Raw genomic sequence first — 12,369 nt, forward strand, 5'->3', positions numbered from 1 at the left:
AATCAAATACAATTTAGTTTACAATTTTTCAGTAGCTGTTGTACCATTTGTAGGTTCAGATTCCAGTCTCACTTGAAGCAGTGCTTCAGCGATAATTGATATTTGTTATCATGTGCAGATAATCATTTCACTTGTTTTTGAACAAAGTCCTGATACAGAAACTCCATATTTTTGGGGTTTCTAACATCTTGGTTTTTATTTTTGTTAAAACATTTTCAGGATATAGTGAATACTGGTAACCTCAGCAATTGTCACCTGATACCTTAAGACAGATGTCAAGATATTGGAGTCTTTCTTGTGCATTAAACAGGTGTGTGTATAATGCTCACACCTACCAGGTGACTGGGAAATGCTAGAAAAGTTGCAAAAAAAAACCCAGTGAAAACTGTTCAGGGTAGTTTTCATTCTGTAATTTTCCCAAAATTAGAATCTACTTACTTATCATGGAATGAAGGTGAAGAATCTCTCAGAATCCTGGTAAGAGATATCAAATATAGTTTCTTATTCAATTTTGAATAACTCTATTTAACTGGTGGTGAATATTTGTAGTTCAGGTTGAGGCGTTTGATGTTGCAGTGTTCGCCAAGCTTGGCCATTAGCTTGCAGACATTTCAGGTTCTGTAAGAAGATTAGGATGATTTGGCTGAGAAACTAGTGCAGGGGGTAGGGGGTAGGTATAACATGTAGAAAAGGGATCGGCTGCATCTGAACCTAAGGGGGACCAATATCTCTGCAGGCAGGTTTGCTAGAGGAGTTGGGGAGGGTTTAAACTAATTTGTTAGGAGAATGGAACTGGAGTGATAGGGCTGATTATAAGAACGTCAGTTTACAAGCAGAGGCAGTGTATAATGAGAAGGTCAGGAAGGACAGGGAGCTAATAGGGCAAAATTGCAGTCAGTGGGATAGACTACAATGTAACGGGGACAAAAATGAAAAGGGGGACAGGACTGAATGTCTTATATTAGAATGCATGCCGTACACAATATAAGGTAGATGATTTGGCGCAGTTAGAGTTAAGCAGGTATGATGTGAGTATCATGGAGTCATGGCTGAAAGATGATTGTAGTTAGGAGCTTAATATCCAAGGATACACAACCTATCAAAAGGACAGGAAAGCAGGCAGAGGAGGAGAAGTATTCTGCTGGTATAAAATTAAACAAAATAGAAAGAGCTGACATAGGATCAGAAGATGCAGAATCTTTGGGGGTAGAGTTAAGAAACTGTGTGGGTAAGAAGACCCTGATGGAGGTTATTTACAGGCCTCAGAAAAGTAGAGGATGTGGTTTACAAATTACAATGAGAGAAAAAGCATGTCAAAAGGGAGAGAAAATAGTAGAACAAAAATTAATGGGAAGTTGGAGGATTGGCTATTTTTAAAAACAAAGAAGGCATCTAAAAACCCATAAAGGGCGAAAAGATGAAATATGAAGGTAAGCTAGCCAATATCAGAAAGTCTTCACTGTAGAAGACACAAACATTATAGTTTGAGAGTGTCAGGGAGCACAAGTGAGTGCAGTTGCTATTGATAGTGAGAAGGTGCTTGGGAAACTGAAAGGTCTGAAGGTAGATAAGTCACCCGGACCAGAAGTACTACACTGCAAACTGCTGAAAGAGGTAGCTGAAGAGATTGTGGAGGGATTATTAATGATTTTTTTAAGAATCAATGGATTTTGACATGGTTCTGGGGAACTGGAAAATTGCAAATGTCACTCCACTCTTTAGGAAGAGAGGGAGGCAGAGGAAGGGAAATTATAGGCCAGTTAGGCTGATCTCAGTGATTGGGAAGATGTTGGATTTAATTTTTAAGGATGTAGCTTCGGATTACTTGGAGGAAGATGATAACACAGGCCAAAGTCAGTATGGATTCCTCAAGGGAAAACCTTGCCTGACAAACCTGTTGGAATTCTTTGTGGAAATAGCAAACAGGATAGACAAAGGAGAATCAGTGGATGTCGTCTACCTGGATTTTCAGAAACCCTGAGACAATGTGTTGCACGTGAGGCTTCTAAACAAGATAAGAACCCAGGGTATTACAGGAAAATTAGTAGTAGGGATGGAGGATTGACTGATTGGAAGGAGGCAAAGTGCTGGAATACGGGGAGCCTTTTCTGATTGGCTGCCGTTCACTGAAGTGTCCCATAGGATATGGCATGAGGACTGCTTCTTTTTACACTGTCTGTTAATGATTCAAATTATGGAATCAATGGGTTTGTGGCCACGTTTGCGTACAATATGAAGACAGGTGGAGGGCAGGTATTATTGAGGCAGCACGTAGGTTGTAGAAGGACTTGGACAGATTAGGAGAATGGCAAAGAAGTGGTAAATGGAGTACAGTTTCAGGAAGTGTATTGTCATGCACTTTGGTAGAAGGAATAAAAACATAGACTTTTTCCTGAAGGGAAGAAAATCCAAAAATCTGAGGTGCAAAGGGATCTGGGATTCCTCGTTCAGAATTCCCTGAAGGTTCATTTGCGGGTTGAATCGGTGGCGAGGAAGGCAAATGCAATGTTGGCATTCCTTTCATGAGGATTTGAATATAAAAGCAAGGACATAATGCTGAGTCTGTATAATGCACCGGTGAGGCCTCACTTAGAGCCCCTTATATAAGAAAGGATGTGCTGACATTGGAGAGTGTTCAGAGGAGGTGCACAAGAATGATTTTGGGAATTAGAAAGGGATATCAAATGAACAATGATTGAAGGCTCTGAGAATGTAATCTCTGGGATTTAGATCAATGACGGGGGAATCTCATTGAAACCTACAAAATATTAAAAGGCCTAGACAGAGTGGATGTGAAGAGGGTGTTTCCTTTGGTGGGGTGTCTAGGTCCAGAGGCACAGCCTCAAAATAGAGGGATGTCCATTTAGAATGGAGATGAGAATGAATTTCTTTAGTCAGAGGGTGGTGAATCTGTGGAATTTGTTGCCACAGGTAGCTGTGGAGGCCAGGTCACTGGGTGAATTTATGGAGGAGGTTGATGGGTTCTTGATGAGTCAGGGCATGAAAGGTTACAGGGAGGAGCAAGGAGAATGGGGTTAAGGGAAATGGATTCACCATGATGAAATAGCCGACAGACTCGATGTGCCGATTGGCTTAATTCCCCTCCTATACCTTAGTCTTATTTATTCCGGAAATGCAGGTTTTATTTCAGATTTCCATCTTCGATACATACATGGAATTATGATGTAGTGGCCATTACAGAGACTTGGCTGGCACCAGGGCAGGAATAGATTCTCAATATTCCTGGATTTCAGTGCTTTAAAAGGGATAGAGAGGGCGGAAAAAGGGGAGGAGGGGTGGGGAATGTAGCAATATCCTCTTTTGAGTCAGTATGGGTGGAAGTCAGGAACAGGAAGGGAGCAGTTACTCTATTGGGGGCATTCTATAGGCCCCCTGGTAGCGGCAGAGATACAGAGGAGCAGATTTGGAGGCAGATTTTCGAACGGTGCAAAAATAACAGGGTTGTTATCACGGGTGACTTTAACTTCCCTAATATTGATTGGCACCTGATTAGTTCCAAGGGTTTAGAAGAGGCAGAGTTTGTTAAGTGTGTCCAGGTCGGATTCCTGTCACAGTATGTGGACAGGCCGACTAGGGGGAATGCCATACTAGATCTAGTACTAGGTAATGAACCGGGTCAGGTCATAGATCTCTCAGTGGGTGAGCATCTGGGGGACAGTGACCACTGGTTCCCTGGCATTTAGCATTATCATGGTAAAGGACAGAATCAAAGAGGATAGGAAAATTTTTAATTGGGGAAGGGCAAATTATGAGGCTATAAGGCTGGAACTTGCGGGTGTGAATTGGGATGATGGTTTTGCAGGGAAATGTACTATGGACATGTGGTCGATGTTTAGAGATCTCTTGCAGGATGTTAGGGATAAATTTGTCCCGGTGAGGAAGATAAAGAATGGTAGGGTGAAGGAACCATGGGTGACAAGTGAGGTGGAAAATCTTGTCAGGTGGAAGAAGGCACCATACATGAGGTTTAGGAAGCAGGGATCAGATGGGTCTATTGAGGAATATAGGGAAGCAAGAAAGGAGCTTAAGCAAGAAGGGGGCATGAGAAGGCCTTAGCGAGTAGGGTAAAGGAAAACCCCAAGCATTCTTCAATTATGTTAAGAAAAAAAGGATGACAGGAGTGAAGGCAGGACCGATTAGAGATAAAGGTGGGAAGATGTGCCTGGAGGCTGTGGAAGTGAGCGAGGTCCTCAATGAGTACTTCTCTTCGGTATTCACCAATGAGAGGGAACTTGATAGTGAGGACAATATGAGTGAGGTTGATGTTCTGGAGCATGTTGATATTAAGGGAGAGGAAGTATTGGAGTTGTTAAAATACATTAGGATGGATAAGTCCCCGGGGCCTGACGGAATATTCCCCAGGCTGCTCCACGAGGCGAGGGAAGAGATTGCTGAGCCTCTGGCTAGGATCTTTATGTCCTCGTTGTCCACGGGAATGGTACCGGAGGATTGGAGGGAGGCGAATGTTGTCCCCTTGTTCAAAAAAGGTAGTAGGGATAGTCCGCGTAATTATAGACCAGTGAGCCTTACGCCTGTGGTGGGAAAGCTCTTGCAAAAGATTCTTAGAGATAGGATCTATGGGCATTCAGAGAATCATGGTCTGATCAGGGACAGTCAGCATGGCTTTGTGAAGGGCAGATTGTGTCTAACAAGCCTGATAGAGTTCTTTGAGGAGGTGACCAGGCATATAGATGAGGGTAGTGCAGTGGATGTGACCTATATGGATTTTAGTAAGGCATTTGACAGGGTTCCACATGGTAGGCTTATTCAGAAAGTCAGAAGGCATGGGATCCAGGGAATTTTGGCCAGGTGGATTCAGAATTGGCTTGCCTACAGAAGGCAGAGGGTCGTGGTGGAGGGAGTACATTCAGATTAGAGGATTGTGACAAGTGGTGTCCCACAAGGACCTGTTCTGGGACCTCTACTTTTCGTGATTTTTATTAACGACCTGGATGTAGGGGTAGAAGGGTGGATTGGCAAGTTTGCAGACGACACAAAGGTTGGTGGTGTTGTAGATTGTGTAGAGGATTGTCAAAGATGGCAGAGAGACATTGATAGGATGCATAAGTGGGCTGAGAAGTGGCAGATAAGAGTTCAACCCGGAGAAATGTGAGGTGGCACACTTTGGAAGGACAAACTCCAAGGCAGAGTACAAGGTAAATGTCAGGATACTTGGTAGTGTGGAGGAGCAGAGGGATCTGGGGGTACATGTCCACAGATCCCTGAAAGTTGCCTCACAGGTGGATTGGGTAGTTAAGAAAACTTATGGGGTGTTACCTTTCATAAGTCGAGGGATGGAGTTTAAGAGTCACGATGTAATGATGCAGCTCTATAAAACTCTGGTTAGGCCACACTTGGAGTACTGTGTCCATTTCTGGTTGCCTCACTATAGGAAGGATGTGGAAGCATTGGAAAGGGTACAGAGGAGATTTACCAGGATGCTGCCTGGTTTAGAGAGTATGCATTATGATCAGAGATTAAGGGAGCTAGGACTTTACTCTTTGGAGAGAAGGAGGATGAGAGGAGACATGATAGAGGTGTACAAGATAATAAGAGGAATAGATAAGAGTGGATAGCCAGCGCCTCTTTCCCAGGGCACCACTGCTCAATACAAGAGGACATGGCTTTAAGGTAAGGGGTGGGAAGTTCAAGGGGGATATTAGAGGAGTGGTTGGTGCGTGGAATGCACTGCCTGAGTCAGTGGTGGAGGCAGATACACTAGTGAAGTTTAAGAGACTACTAGACAGGTATATGAAGGAATTTAAGGTGGGGGCTTATATGGGAGGCAGGGTTTGAGGGTCGGCACAACATTGTGGGCCAAAGGGCCTGTACTGTGCTGTATTATTCTATGTTCAATTACAGATTTTAGAGTTTGAAAGAGTTTACACTCTCTGTGCTCGTGGGCAGGAAGTGACCAGAAGTTTATTCTTTCTGGAAACAAATAATTTTACAAAGTAAGGAATATACTTACTTATCATTGAAAGAAGGTGGAGACTCTCTCAAAATCCTGTCAAAAGAATGAAATTTAGTTTTGTTTCAATTATGCAATAATTTTATTCAATCATTGAGTTTAAAACCTCATAAATTGGCATTATCTGGTATTCCTTATTAAATGCAGATAACATAATAAAGGCAAATTGCTTAGAATGCAACAGTGACACAATACTTCACCTTGAGTATTGAAAAATGGCACTGAGGTAAAATAAATCTGCAGGTTTGTCATTTGGACTTCTTAGACTTTCATTTTATTACAGGTATTTTCTGGATATGGAGATTTCGGTTAAAATTGGCACTTATCACCTGTTGGCTCTTAGGCAGTGGGCAAGATTTAGAGACTTTCTTGGTGCATTAAATGGGTGCTATTTGTAATGCCGGAACCTTGGCAGGTGACATGCAAGTTTTTGGAAAATTGCATAAAGAACAGTAATATATGCTTGGGCTAGGTTTTCACTCTCACATATGTAAAATGTCATCGATACGTTTCACTACAGCTGCAGCCTGCAGGGGTCACACCTACTCTGTTATTGCTGTCATGAAACAACAGGCAGCTGCGAGAGATCTGTCAAGGAAAGATGGTCATACTCTCTTTTCACAAAGCTGGGTATTGTCTGTAAACGATAATTATTAATAAAGTGCTAGAAAAGCTCAGAAGATCAGGCTGCATCTCCGGAAGAATAGACAGAGTTAGCATTTCAGGTCAGTGAAAGGCTCTAATAAAAGCTTATCAAACTGAGACATTAATTTTGTTTCAGTCTCTCAACCAATCGTATTCTCTCACAACAGATGGTATTTTGTCTGCTGAAAGTTTCAGGAACTTCTCTTTTTATTTCAGAATATCAGTTTCTACCTATTTTGAGTTTGGAAATAAGACCTTCTGATCTCTGTGCCCATGGCAGAACAATCATTCTTTCTGGAAATTATATCTGTTTAGGAACAAGGAAGACACTTACCTATGGAATGAAGGTGAAGATTCTCTCAGAATCCTGGTAAAAGAATTAAATACTTTTTAAAGTTTTCTTTTCATTTCTTCAATAAATATATTTAACCATTTGTTCATTCAGTTTTCAGTCTCATTCAGAAGCATTGCTTGGTATTCCATATCAGATTCAGTTGTTATTGAATACAGTCCTGACATTTTAAAAAATCTGTATTTTTATGTTCTTAACTTTTGGTTTTTATTTTTATTAAAAGCATTCTCAAGATATTGGATTTCTGGTAAACCTGCCACTTATCACCTATTGCCCCTAAGGGAGATGCCAAGAAATTGGGGTCTTTCTTGATGCACTAAACAGGGTGATGTGTGGTGATGGCACCTAATCAGGTGACCTGAAGCAGTTAGGAAAGTGGCAAAAAAAAGTTAAAACTATTTAGAATGGTTTACGTTCGAAAATTATTTCACAAAATAAGAAGATACTTACTTATCATGGAATGAAGGTGAAGAATCTCTCAGAATCCTGATAGAGGAATCAAATATAATTTATTTCACAGTTGTTCAATACCCGTTGTACCATTTGTAGATTCAGCATCCAGACTCATTCAGAAGCATTGCTCCAGTGATAACTAATATTTGTTATCACATGCAGATAATGCTTTCACTTTCTGACATTTGAAATCCATATTTTCAGAGTTCCTAACATCTTGGTTTTTATTTTTATTAAAAGCATTCTCAGGATTTGGGGAATGCTAGGAACCTCGGCAATTGTCGCCCGATGCCAAGAGATTGGAGTCTCTCTTGGTGCATTAAGCAGGTGTGTGTGTAATGCTCACATCTAACCAGGTGAATGGAAGTGCAAGTAAGAAAACTGTTTAAAATAGTTTTCATTCTGTAAATTTCACAAGATTAGAAGATACTTACTTATCAGGGAATGAAGGTGAAGAATCTCTCAGGATCCTGGTAAAAGAATCAAATATAGATCAAGTTGAGGCGTTTGATGTTGTGATGTTCGCCAAGCTTGGCAATTAGTTTGTATACGTTTTTATCTTCCGTAAGATTAGGTTGACTTGGCAGATGAATGGGTGGCTGAGAATCTGGCATAGAGGCACCGTTTGAGATTCCTGGATTAGTGGGATCTCTTCTGGGGTAGGTATGATCTGGAGAAAAAGGATGGGCTGCACCTGAACCCAAAGGGTACCAATATATTTACAGACAGGTTTCCTAGAGGTGTTGGGGAGGGTTGAAACTAATTTGTCAGAAGGATTGGAACTGGACTGATGGGGCCGATTACAGGAATGTTGGTTTACAAGCAGAGGCAGTGTATAATGAGGAGGTCAGGAAGGACAGGGAGTTAATAGGGCAAAAATGCAGTCAGTGGGATAGGCTACAATGTAACAGGGACAAAAATGAAAAGGATGACAGGAATGAATGTCTTATATTTGAATGCATGCAGTACACAAAATAAGGTAGATGATTTGGCGGAGTTAGAGTTAGGCAGATATGATGTGGGTATCATGGAGTCATGGCTGAAAGATGATTATAGTTAGGAGCTTAATATCCAAGGATACACAATCTATCAACAGGACAGGAAGGTAGGCAGAGGAGGAGAAGTACTCTGCTGGTAAACAATGAAACAAGATCTAGAAAGAGCTGACATAGGATCAGAAGATGTAGAATCCTTGGGGGTAGAGTTAAGAAACTGGATGGGTAAGAAGACCCTGATGTGAGTTATATATAGGCTTCTGAAAAGTAGCCAGGATGTGGTTTACAAATTACAGAGGGAGATAGAAAAAGCATGTCAAAAAGGCAATGTAATGTTAGTCATGGTGGTTTGAATATGAAGATATATTGAGAAAATCAAGTTGAAGCTGATGCCATGAGAAAGAATATTTGAAACACCTCCAAGATGGCTTTTTGGAGCAGCTAATGGTTGAACTTACTAGAGGATCTGCAATTCTGGATTGAGTGTTGTGTAATGAACTGGATATAATTATGAAGCTTAAGGTAATGGAGGTAACAGTGATCATAGTATGATGGAATTCACCCTGCAATTCGAGAGGGAATAGCTAACGTCAAATGTATCAGTATTACAGTGGAGAAAAACGAATTTCAGAGGTATGAGAGAGGAGCTAGTCAAAGTTAATGGGAAGGGGACGCCAGCAGGGATGACGGCAGAGCAGCAATGGCTGGAATTTCTGGGAGAAATTTAGAAGGCGCAGGATAGATACATTCCAAAGAAGAGGAAGTATTCTAAAAGCAGGATGAAGCAATTGTGACTGGCAAGAGAAAACAATGTTAACATAAAAACAAAATAGAGGGCATATAGTAAAACAAAAGTTCATGGGAAGTTAGAGGATTGACTATTTTTAAAAACCAACAAGGCAACTAAAAACCCATAAAGGGGGAAAAGATGAAATATGAAGGTAAGCTAGCCAATATGATCAAAAATTATACCTATAGTATTTACAGATATATAAAGAATAAAAGAGAGGCAAGAGTAGATATTGGACCACTGGAAAATGACACTCAAGAGATAGTAATGGGGGACAAGAAAACGGTGTTTGAACTGAGTAAGTATTTTGATTCAGTCTTCACTGTGGAAAACACTAGCAGTATAGCTCAAGAGTGTCAGGGAGCAGAAGTGAGTGCAGTTGTGCAGTTTCTATTACTAGGGAGGAGGTGCTTGGGAAACCAAACGGTCTGAAGGTAGATAAGTCACCTGGACCAGATGGACTACACTGCAAGGTGCTGAAAGAGGTAGCTGAGGAGATTGTGGAGGCATTAGTAAAAATCTTTCAAGAATTAATAGATTCTGGCATGGTTCCAGAGGACTGGAAAATTGCAAATGTTACTCCACTCTTCAAGTGGAGCCAGAAGGGAAATTACAGGCCAGTTAGCCTGATCTCAGTGGTTGGGAATATGTTGTAGTTGCTTGTTAAGGATGTAGTTTCAGGATACTTGTAGGCAGATGAGAAACTAGGCCAAAGTCAGAATGGTTTCCTCAAGGAAAAACCTTGCCTGACAAATTTGTTGCAACTCTTTGAGGAAATAACAAGCAGAATAAACAAAGGAGAATCAGTGGATGTTGTGGATTTTCAGAAGGGCTTAGACAAAGTGTTGCATGTGAGGCTGTTTAACAAGGTAAGAACCCAGGGTATTACAGGAGAGATAGTAGCAAGGATAGAGGAGTAGCTAATTGGCAGGAGGCAAAGGGTGGGAAATAGGGGGAGCAGTTTCTGATTGGCTGCTGGTGATGAGAGGTGTTCCACAGTGTTTGGCATTAGGATCGTGTCTTTTTACGTTGTATGTCAATGATTTGAATTAAGGAATCGATGGCTTTGTGGCCAAGTTTGCAGACAAAATGAAGATAGGTGGGAGGGCAGGTATTATTGAGCTGGCTGGTGGCATCAGCACTGGACTTCAGAGCGAAGGCTCCCGTGTTCAAATGCAGCTGGCTCCCTTGTACGCTTTCCATCCGTGCTGGGTTGAGCGTTGAGCTAGCAACTTGGCCTCAGAAAAATAAGAAAGCCAGCTAAAAAAATGCCGTCATGACAGCGTTCCGATGACTCCACTCGGAGTTAAGGGCTTTCTTCTTCAGGTATTATTGAGGAAACAGGTAGGTTGCAGAAGGACTTAGACAGATTAGGGGTACATGTGTCCCCCGTTTTTTGAACGTCAGCTTTACGAAACCTCACTATTACGAAAGACCTACATTAGTTACCTGCTTTTGCTAACAGAAGGTGTTTTCACTGTTACGAAAAAAGCAGCGAGCGATAAAAAGGCAGAGCGCAGCCCGAGCAGCCAAGCTCCTCCCCCGGAACTGCATTCTAGCTGGCAATGCTTAAACATGTGCCTGTGAGCAGCCGTTAGCAAGATGAGTTTTAAGATATCGGAAAAGCCTAAAAGAGCTCGTAAGGGTGTTACACTGAGCGTAAAACTAGACATAATTAAACATTTCGATCGTGGTGAACGAAGTAAGGACAAAGTGAGTTTGGCTTGTGGAAGTTGACGAAGATGATGTTGAAGAAGTTTTGACATCCCATGACCAAGAACTGAAGGGCTGATGCAATTGGAAGAGGAAAGGATAACAATCAAAACCGAATGCAGTAGCAAACGGACCGAAAGTGAAGTTGTCCAGGAACGGAACGTGAAGCAACTGCGTGAGATTTTCACTGCAATTATTGCAGAAAAGTACGATTTTAATTTTGAAAGGGTACGGAGGTTTTGGGCATATTTGCAAGATGGTTTGAGTGCTTACAAAGAATTGTATGACAGAAAAATGCACGAGGCTAAGCAGTCAAGCATACTATTGTTTTTCAAGCCTTCCACATCATCCACAGCAGACGATGAACCTCAACCTTCGACATTGAGGCAGGCAGACATAGAAGATGACCTGCCTACCTTGATGGAAACAGACGACGATGAGATGACACCCCAGTGTCCCACCACCCCAATCCTCGGGCCGCGGACTGATACATTGCCACGGAGAATGCAGCGGTAGCCGGGATGCACCCAACACATCTTTAAGAAAAAAGCCGAAATAAACAAGTTAATTAATTAGGTGCCGCCCGGCATGTAAATGTCGGCCCAGATCAGAGGCTACCCCTAACCCTAATGCGATGCAATTGCCTCTGATCTGGGCCGACATTTACGTGCTGGGCAGCTACTAATTAATTAGCTTGTTTATTTCGGCATTTTTCTTAAAGATGTGCTGGGTGCATCCCGGCAACCGCTGCATTCTTCGCGGATCGGTATAGGTTCGCTGCCCAGAGGTTGGGGACCACTGCACCACCCCAACCTCTGATGACTCAGCCTAACACACCATCATCAGTGTGCTCGGCACTGACTTCTCGATTCCGGTAAGTGATACTACACCGTACATACATTATTTCTACTTTATACAGGGTGTGTATTTTTATGTGTTACTTGGTATGATTTGGCAGCTTCATAGCTTAAAGGTTACTGGAGAGAGTGTTTCTGCCAAGAGCACTTGTGTGAGATTTTTGCTACGGAGAACAGTGCAGCAATGATTGTAGAAAAGTATTTCTACTTTAGATAGGCTGTGTATTTATCATACCATTCCTGCTTTTACTATACGTTACTGCTATTTTAAATTTTATGTGTTATTTGGCATGATTTGGTAGGATATTTTTTGTTTTTTTTCATAGGAACGCTGTACCTTTGGATGGCGGGGGAAACCTGTATAGGCAAAGAAGTGGTATAAGGAGTACAATTTCAGGAAGTGTATTGTCATGCACTTTGGTAGAAGGAATAAAAGCATAGAATATTTTCTAATGGGGAGAAAATTTAAAAATTTGAGGTGCAAACAGATTTGGGAGTCCTTGTGCAGAATTCCCTAAAGGTTAATTTGCAGGTTGAATCGGTGGTGAGGAAGACAAATGCAAAGTTAGGAT

The 12,369-nt window shown here is 41.7% G+C and overlaps 1 protein-coding gene across 5 annotated transcripts in view; it reads right to left on the bottom strand.

Moving 5' to 3' along the window:
- Positions 1–12,369, bottom strand: part of LOC134359957 (uncharacterized) — a 192,714-nt gene that overhangs the window by 9,631 nt on the left and 170,714 nt on the right. For all 5 annotated transcript variants that reach the window (XM_063073858.1, XM_063073857.1, XM_063073855.1 and 2 more), the window contains 5 exons: positions 7,877–7,912; positions 7,440–7,475; positions 6,972–7,004; positions 5,993–6,028; positions 439–474 (listed from right to left, as the gene is read on the bottom strand). In XM_063073858.1, coding sequence (XP_062929928.1) covers positions 439–474; positions 5,993–6,028; positions 6,972–7,004; positions 7,440–7,475; positions 7,877–7,912 — 177 coding nt within the window. The remainder of the gene's footprint in view (positions 1–438; positions 475–5,992; positions 6,029–6,971; positions 7,005–7,439; positions 7,476–7,876; positions 7,913–12,369) is intronic.

This window comes from Mobula hypostoma, chromosome 21 (assembly GCF_963921235.1).
Source record: "Mobula hypostoma chromosome 21, sMobHyp1.1, whole genome shotgun sequence".
In the NCBI taxonomy this organism is placed as follows: Eukaryota; Metazoa; Chordata; class Chondrichthyes; order Myliobatiformes; family Myliobatidae; genus Mobula; species Mobula hypostoma.